The sequence below is a fragment of the Gavialis gangeticus genome, unplaced genomic scaffold (genome assembly GCF_001723915.1).
Source record: "Gavialis gangeticus isolate Ggan-Ray unplaced genomic scaffold, GavGan_comp1, whole genome shotgun sequence".
Lineage (NCBI taxonomy): Eukaryota > Metazoa > Chordata > Crocodylia > Gavialidae > Gavialis > Gavialis gangeticus.
The window spans coordinates 96,489,567-96,498,569 of record NW_017729032.1 but is presented as its reverse complement, the minus strand read 5'-3'; the positions used below and the strand labels follow the sequence as shown (position 1 = coordinate 96,498,569).

The window sequence follows — 9,003 nt, the reverse complement described above, 5'->3', positions numbered from 1 at the left end:
ACCTGTCATCACTTACTGATAATGAACAAGCAGACATTTTTGAACGTGTTCAGGTAAGGTAGAAGTTGCTGCCTTCTCTGTCAATGGACTAATATTTTTAAGTTGGTAAATATGCATATTCTCCTTCTAAGGTGTAATTTGAAAACCTACGTGCATTTTCATGAACTGTTGAGTTCATGTGTCAAACCTTTACTGTAATAAAGGGCATGTTTTACATGTGCTCCAGGGATTGAGGGTGGGTGGGGTACTCTGAGAGCCACTCTACTAGAAGTGCCCACAGTATCTTGTGTATTCAGTATCCCACTCTTAAAACTGGTGGCAGGGGTACTTCAACAAACTTTAAAGTGCTTCCACTACCTTCTTGAAGTGCAGGAAAGCTGAATACATAAGATGCAGAGGCTGTGGGAGTGCGCTAATTAGCACTCCCCAGCAGACTCTATTTAATACAGCACGTCAGAGCAGACTCTAATTACAGTTGAAGATACTTGATATGGGAATAGTTAAATTCTCAACTCTGTCCTAAAATTGTCTATAATAAGTAAAGTTACAGTAAAAGCCCTGCTATACAGGGAATGGGGAGTGTTGGGCATCTAAAAATTCCGGTTACCTGAGGCCGGTGGTTTTCGATTGGACGTGGGGGTGGGGAGGAGGTAGCAGCAGCTGGATGCAGAGCGGTGGCATCATGGGGTGGACATTTCAGCTAGATGTGCAATGGTGGCAGCATGTAGTGGTGGGTAGCAGTGGTGGCAACCACATGCAAACTTCCCCCTGCATCCAGCTGGCCAGATGAAAATTCCAGTTAATAGAGTATTCCGGCTACTAGAAGGCCAGGTAACAGGTCTTTTACTGTATTTCCTTTTACTGTGCTTCAGTTCTTCATCTGTAAAATAGGAGGGACATATTGTGAAACTATGTTAGGGAAGCATTCTTTTTGTATGTCAGGGAGGGCACTTAATGGAGTGTAGATTCAAATGAGCCGTTTCCAGTGCAGACCACACTAAAAGCATAGCTACAGCCACTTTTTCCCTGCCATCTCAAAATACTGCTGAAGCCTTCCCTTCAAGCTCTGTGGGCATCAGTTGCTAAATGCCTGGCAGATATTACATTTTATGACATGATTAACATAGGGGTGCATGGATAGATTTTGGGGGCTGATACAATAACCAATTTTTAAGGTAGCATATCAGCGGATGCTGATCTGATTTCCAATATGCAACCCTGCAGCTTGAGGAGCTGTGTGCAGCTGGTAAGTTTGTTGTGATGGAAAGGGAGGAGGGAGGGAAGGGGCTTGGGGGGCAGATGAAAGCCCCCATCGTGAGGGAGGAGTGGGGCTGGGGCCAAGGCAGGGGCTGCCCGGGCAGGGCAGGGCAGGGCAGGGCACGTGATGGAGCCGCAGCTTGTCCAGGGAGCGCTGGGAGGGCAGGCAGATCCTGCTGCTGCATGCATCCCAGGAGGGCACAGGACTGGCATGTGCCCCCTGGATCTGCATGTGAGATGGAGCTGGCTACAGCTGTGGACTAGGGCTGGGACTGCTCTGTGTTCATCCCGGCAGGAGCTGGGCCATGCTGCACTTGGGGTGAGCGGCAGCATTTGTAGGAAGCTACAGGGGAGGCTGCAGCCACCCCAGAATTTGCAGTAGCCCCCCCCCCCCATACCTCCCCTCCCAGTGCTGCTGCCTGCCTTAAGCTCAGCCCCAGCCCACAACCCCACGTGCCGGGAAGGGTCTGGCACAGCCCTGGCCCCAGCCTGCAGCAGCAGCAGCCCACCCCACCCACACAGATTGGGGGGCACATGCCCCCCATGTCCTCCTGTGGTGTACACAGTGGCAGGAGCCGCCCCTTGGACAAGTCGCGGCTCTGTCCCACACCTGCCTTGCCCCAGCTGGACAGCGCCTGTCCCAGCCCCACTCCCTCCCTTACTGCAGGGGCCTTGATCTATCCCCTACGCCCCTTCCTTCCTTTCCTTCCATTCTGCCACACCACATCTACCAGCTGCATGCAGCTGTCCAAACTGCCTGGTTGTGCTCCTCGCTGCCTATGCACTGCTCTGTGGCTGTGCGCATGGACAGGCCACTTATCGGCCCCGTCAGGCCAATTTCCAATACAGTCAATTTTCTTTGTATCAGTCCTGTTCTGATATCAGACTTTGTTGTTTTTTTAATCTGTGCACCTCTATTGACTTTGTTAATTAAACAACAACTGAGCACCAGAATGAATGCGCAACAGAAATCTATCAAGACAGGAATACCCAATTACCTTTTTGGGGGCTCATTTCTCACAAGACAACCACACTCCATCCAATCTCTCAGTTCCAGTCCTCAAAGGGAATTTACAAAACAACTTTTGTAGATGAGCCTACAAACTTCACTTCATAAATCTACTGGATACAAAAAAATCATGGATAAAATATAGATATTGGATCTGTGGCACATTTATAACCTGCCTACCATCAGATTAACCCCAGGAAACCTCTCTACACTTTACCAGTTGCATTCTGTCAGCAGGTCAACACCCCCCACCCCCCTCCACCTACCTGTCTCGCACCTATTGTCTCCCATCTCTCTGATCTTCATTGTCACACACTTGCATTTTCACAGACCTGTATTTTGCATCTTGGCTTCCATTCCATCCAGGAGAACACAGAACAACAGCAGAATCTCCCTATGCCTGGAGAAGGGTGTTTGTGCTCAAAAGCTTGCAAAGAACACTTTTCAACTATTTAGTTGGTCTAATAAAGGATATCACATTTACCCAAATGTGCCTATGTCCTTAGACCAACATGGCTACAACCAACACCCCTGCCGTAAATTGTAACAATTATATGATTTTATATGCTGAGTTTCCCAACAAAGGCTCAGAGCAGCTTCCAGTAAGAGAACAAAACAACCTGAGGGCAAGAAAAATATCAAAATAAGAGACCCACTAAACAGTCTTTGCTTGTTAAGTGTCTGCTGAAATAGGATGGTCTTGCAGCACTTTCAAACAATGTCCATGCTTGGCCTCTGGCAGGCCTCAAGAAGGGACTTTGTAGAGCTGAGGAGCAGCTGCTGAGAGAGCTCTCCCATGTGTGTTTGCTGAGTGGACTTGACATACTATTGGTGCTTATATGACCTTGGAGATCATGGTGGGGCTTAAGGAAGAAGGCAGTCCACATGCCACATGTTCTGATGAGTTTTATAACATGATAAAATGGCCATCCAGCCACACAGAGATCCAGACTTCTGGGATGGTTTTGTATCATGCCTTAAATTGACCTTGTGGCATGTGCCAGACATAGGCTACCCCATACCTGAGCCTAACTCTCAGCTGAGTCTTGAGATCACACAGGGTAGCCACAGATTTAGGATCTAGCTGTCTTCTGTCTGATTTTTCCATGGTAGGTCTTGGGACAGCCCTGAGTCTCCAGCCAAGACATAGGGCCATCCTAGGTCTAAAAACTGCATGTGCACCTGAGCTACATACTTGGTGTTTAAAAGCCTGTGGCCTTGGGAGCCCAAGATCAGGGAGAACCTCTCTGGCTGGTGTCCTGACAGCCCAGATAAGCTGAACACATGGTGTTTCAAAGCCTGGGCCATGGGAATCCAAAATTAGGAGAGTCTTTCCAGCCCGGTGCTTCATATGTGGCTTTTAAACCTGGTTCTTTCACACCCAATTCTAACTCTCAGCTGAGCACCAAGATTGGGCCTTGGAAGCCCCCTGGTGTCCATGAGGAATTTTATGGCCTATCCCGAATGTTGTGCATCCTCCCATGCATATGTGGCATGGCTGGGCGCACAGTTTTTGGAGACAGGACTATATCCCATGGATTCCAATAACACTGTTTTTGTTTACCAGGGACCTGACTTGCCAGGAAGTTGTTAGACTGAGCATCTCACACACTCCAAATAATGAGGAAATACAGGCAATAGATGCACTCCAACTCCGTAGGCTTTTCTAACAGAAGCAAAATAATGAGGTTTCATAATTTAACTTAGATACACTTACATATGTGTTTTTGCTTCAGGAAATTCATAGTATAAACAAGTACAGTGGACTGAACAACGACACTTCAGTTAACGGCACATTGTTTGTTTCTGCAATGCGGTCTTTTTCCTTCCATTAAAGAATTCTTGCTCCCCTTTAACTAGGAAATCTCTTATTTGTGAGAGCTTGGGAAAAATAAAAACCCATTCTAAATTCCCTTAAGTTTAACAAAGTACATTTTAAAATGCATTCTCAAGTAAGGGACAGAGGTAACTTAACTACTTCAAAAGAGGAAGAAGCAAGGGGTTGCCTCTTGGGAGAGCATGAACATTTATGCTGTAACTGCTACCTCCTGCCTTCTCTTTCCATGTCACGAATAAGCTATTTTTCTGTAAATTCCATTAATTTAGTCCAGAAGGAAATGAGATTAAAGTTACAATGTTTTACTTGTATTTCTACAAGAGGTATGTAGACATAAGTTACCTAATACTATTACCATGAAGCCATATGTTTTCTTTATGGCACAGGTCTGGCTCAGTGCAGTGGCTCACTTCTCCTCGTTATCTGATATGCTGATGAACAGTTTGATAATGTACTGTTGTTCGTAGTGTGCTTGGCACAAAGGGCACTTTTTTTTTTCCCCAAAAGTGCCAAGTTCCAGTTTTAGAAATGACTTGAGCTCCTGTAAGCCTGTCCTTCAAAGTATTTAGGTCTCTAAGAAAGTAGGGCAGTTCAGATTTCAGTCTAAAGTAATCTTCAGAAAGGGACTTTTGCTTTATAATGCCTGTCTGTTTTTACAGAGCAGTACATATGTACCAAATGGTGTCCTAAGCCCCTTGTTCCATTAGCTTGTTAGGTATCTAAAGTGAAAATGCCAATACTGCTTATGAATATGGGGTCGGTACATAGTCTCATTGGTAGCTTGACTTCTAAGAACAATTGTGTCAAGTCACCTTCTCTAAAACTGTCTGCTCTTGACAGAAAATGAAGCCTACCAATGACCAGGAAGAAAATGAGCTTGTCATCTTGCATCTGCGGCAGCTGTGTGAAGCTAAACAGAAGACGCACATTCATATTGGGGAAGCACCATTGGTAAAACTTATGCTTGTTGGGTTTTTGTGTTTTGGGTTTTTTTTTTTTACTTTATTCAGCTAAAACCTTAACTATTGTAAGCAGGGTGGTATTGGAATACTTCAACGGGCACTGAAGCTTTTGAATGACTTGTCTGCTTATCTTAACTATACCGTTCTGCTTCGTGTAGAGATGCTAACTTTTAAAGTTTGTATTTATGTGGCTTTTTTCTGCTCATCCAAAAAAGCCATGAGCAGTTACTCTAGTTCTAGATTTCAGTAGGAGGAACAGTAAGACCAAAACACTAACGTTTAAGCACGGTAAGAGATTGGTTGATAAGGGAAGAATGCATGAAACTTCACCTCATTATCTAGGTAACTTTTCTTTTATTTTTTTTTTTAAAAAAAAAGAGCGGGGAGGGAAGGGGAGGCATAGATAGCTAGTTTCCTATAGGTTAGATTTTTTTTAATTTTTTTTTTTTGTACCCAGGCCATGTTGTTTTAGTTCTTTGAGACCTTCAGTTACCTAGAGTGTGGTCAAAACTGAAATATGCCCTTGCTTATTTCAACAGAACATTTCTGGCAGTGCAATTCCAGAAAACACTGCTAGTGGTGGCAGATTTAAACTTGACATTCTGAAAAACAAAGCCAAGAAATCCTTGACTAGCTCCCTGGAAAATATCTTCTCGAGGGTAAGATTAACCACTTGTCATTATTACTTCCAGATATTCTTGACAATGAAAACCAAAGCACAGTGTGACCTTATTATTTCTGGGTTTTAGTTCAAATGTTGGATTGTATGTGTAACATCAGATAACTTCAGATTTAATCTGTTTACATGCTTCTCATAGATATGCACAGAAGAGGGAAAAGTGCTTTAGGAGCAATTTGTGAAAAATTAGTGTCTGGCAGCAGCAACTGAGGTGGCTGGAGGGATGATGAAAATTTATGTTATTGTCAATCCAAATGGTGGATTACAGTTCTGAAGGAAATTGATTGGTTGTGGGAGGAGGTAAAAGCATCAATATTTTGATCTTTTTCTAGTGAAGTGTATTTCAAGGCTGTAGCTTTATTTTTAACTGTTTAATATTTCATTCTAGGTTGTATACAAACCTGATGTTAATTCACATAATAATAAACTATGCATTTGACCCCTAAAAGTATAAGGGGTTCTCATTCCATCATGTTAGCCAAGTTGTAACATCATTAAAAGCTACAAGCAAGCAGAAAAGCCCTCTAACATACAGTGTATATTTACTTCTAAATGTGGTGGGTGGTGGTTGTTGGTTGGTTGGTTTGGTGTTTTTTTTTTTAAGGGGGTTGTTTTTTTTAATTCAGACTATAAAGGGCTATTACTATGTGACAGCAGGTAGACAGCAGAAAGAAAAGGAACAATGAAGAAAGGTGCAGGAGTGATAATCTGTCAGCATCTACATGCTCAGTAGACTGCTAGGTGGGGTAATCTGCATAAATGGATGGCCTGTGCCTATAGAAGTACATTGTAACTAAAGGATTTAGGCCTCAGTTCAGTAAGGTGTTTGCAGTTATCCTGCAATGAATCTGGTAACGTGATATACTCATGGATGGATCTAGAATTTTGAAAAGTGGAGTGTACATGGTGAGATGCATCACTTTATAAAGCAATACCATTTTTTCCAGTTAAATAAACTAGAAGCTTTCCTAATATGCTAGGGCCATATTATTCAGTGTAAGACTGAAGCACAAACACACAACTTCACTGAAATGAATTGACAATCTGCAGGGGTGTGAAATAGCTGCTCTTAACAGACGGCAGAATTGGAAAGCAAAGGATACAACTGATGGAACGTCATGGCCATTTAGAAAGAAGACACCTGTAGAATAAAGAGTTTAGAAGGGATCAGGTAGACTTAATGAGCCATGAAGTCAATTGACTCCTTCAACACTGCCTGAGAAGAAATGCTGCTGTCACTGCCAGACAGTTAGTTGGTTTTCAACTTTTGGGAATCAAAGGGGGTGGGGGACAAGTGCACCAGTGAACACCTCCTGGATCCTCCCCTGGATGTACTAGTCACAACTAATAACATTGTTTAAGTAGCAAAAATGTCTTGTTTTGTCTCTACTCAAGCACTTCATATACTTACCTCTTTAAGCACATGTAGTTCCACTAAAATCTGGAAATACTCTGGCTTAAATTTTTAGGAATAGGCTTTAAATGCCTTGATGGACTGGGGCAATAGCTAGCATTATTTAGATCACTTAAATCTGACTATACGTAAAGATGAGGATTTTTATAGCGCTTGTGAGACACTAGAAGAACATGACGTGTGCACAGAAAAGTGGGTGAAGAACAATACTTGAAAGATCTGTACAATTCTAGTAGTTGGAAATATCAAATGGTGATAGATGGCCATATCTGCACTCTGTTAGATTTATTTATTTTTCCATGTCCACAGAGAATTTGACTTCTAGAGCCAGATTAGACAAGGTTCTTTGGGTGAATCCAATATCTTTTATTAGACCAATTTAACTGGTTGGAAAAAAAAATTATTAAGCAAGCTTTCAGGTTCAAAAACCCTTAGTCAGGCTAAGGAAGTTGCAGCAGAGCCAGATTATGCTTTCATGAGTTTTTCACTGGGGATGCTGTTGTAGAGCAGGTGTTCTGGGGATGGGGTGTCAGTGTAGGAGAAGAATGGCCCAATAAACACTCTGACTAGGGACAGACATTACATAAACCAGTTTAAGTGATCAGAAACTGATTTAAACCTCTAACAAAACAGAAGTTCCATGCACATAAACCAGCTTGAGATAAACCTGGCTGAATGTAGTGTCAGACTTAACTGATTTGGGTCAAACTGGTTTATGCAATGTCTGTCCCAGACCCCTTGCTGGGTTTAGGTTAAACAGACTCCCCAGCATGCTCTCTGGGCTGGGTGGGGCTCTGCTCCACAGCAGAGCTGGCCCCTCCTGTCTGCTCCCTGGTTGCAACTCTGGCAGAGACTTGCAAGCACAGCAACATCTGCCTGGTTTCCTCCTGCTTCCCACTCCCTGCTAAGCAGGAATCCCCCATCCCTTCTGCCTTAAACAGACACCTCAGCATTAGCTAGCAGACCACATGCTGGCTGTGATCCTTGCTGTGGCAGAGCAGTGTCGGGTTAGGGCTTTTTGGAGCCAATCAAAGCTCAGCAGCTAATGTCCCTCTGTTCCTTCTTTTAAGAAGAGCTTGAACTAGTGAGAGGCTTTGTTTTCTGATGGGGTGATATGCTGATAACACAGCTGGTAAATGCTCTGTTATCCAGGGTGGGGAACCCCTCTCTAATCCTGCTGGGGCCTGGCTACACCCCCCTCAACTCAGCACTGGAAGGGAAGGGAGGACTGCTCTAGCACCAGGGTCACTGCTTCAGTAGTGTTTTTATAGTGCATAGTAGAAGGAATCTTGCATGGTCAAGGTTGGACAAAATCACCTGCATGGTTGTCTGCAATTCTTAGAGTGGACCTAGACCTTCCAGAGTCCACTATCATAGAGTATCTGGTCACGTGGTATATTCCTAATAAGTGCAGGATTTTAGAGAGACACATGCCTTGCACATGTAACTACAGTGGATTTAGAAAATCAGCATGCCAGAATTTTGCAAGCTAGACATCGGTTCAACAGGATTTTTTTCCTTCCATTCCCATTGATGGCTTCATTTAATATAAAAGTTAGTTAAGAAATATCCTGCAAGACTGATAGGGAAATGATACATGTCCTAATATTTGGAGCAGGAACAACTTTTTTGTGTATGCTGTCTAATACGAAGTTCTGACTGCCAAGTGCTTTGTTAATCACGAATTTAAAGAAATACAGCACAACTTCTCTTGTTCCTTTTTTGCCATCTGTGTTGTAAAATATATTTGCTTTGTGGGGCAACATCTCTGTATGTCTCTTGCAGTGCCTATGACTGATCCAAGGGTTAGACTTTAAGTATTTATCTGTTTACCTTCCAGTGACT

The 9,003-nt window shown here is 43.4% G+C and overlaps 1 protein-coding gene across 1 annotated transcript in view; it reads left to right on the top strand.

The window, feature by feature from the left end:
- TBC1D4 (TBC1 domain family member 4) overlaps positions 1–9,003 on the top strand; it is a 168,284-nt gene that overhangs the window by 100,155 nt on the left and 59,126 nt on the right. The window contains exons 7-8 of the mRNA XM_019524493.1: positions 4,944–5,054; positions 5,605–5,724. Of these exons, the coding sequence (XP_019380038.1) occupies positions 4,944–5,054; positions 5,605–5,724 (231 nt within the window). The remainder of the gene's footprint in view (positions 1–4,943; positions 5,055–5,604; positions 5,725–9,003) is intronic.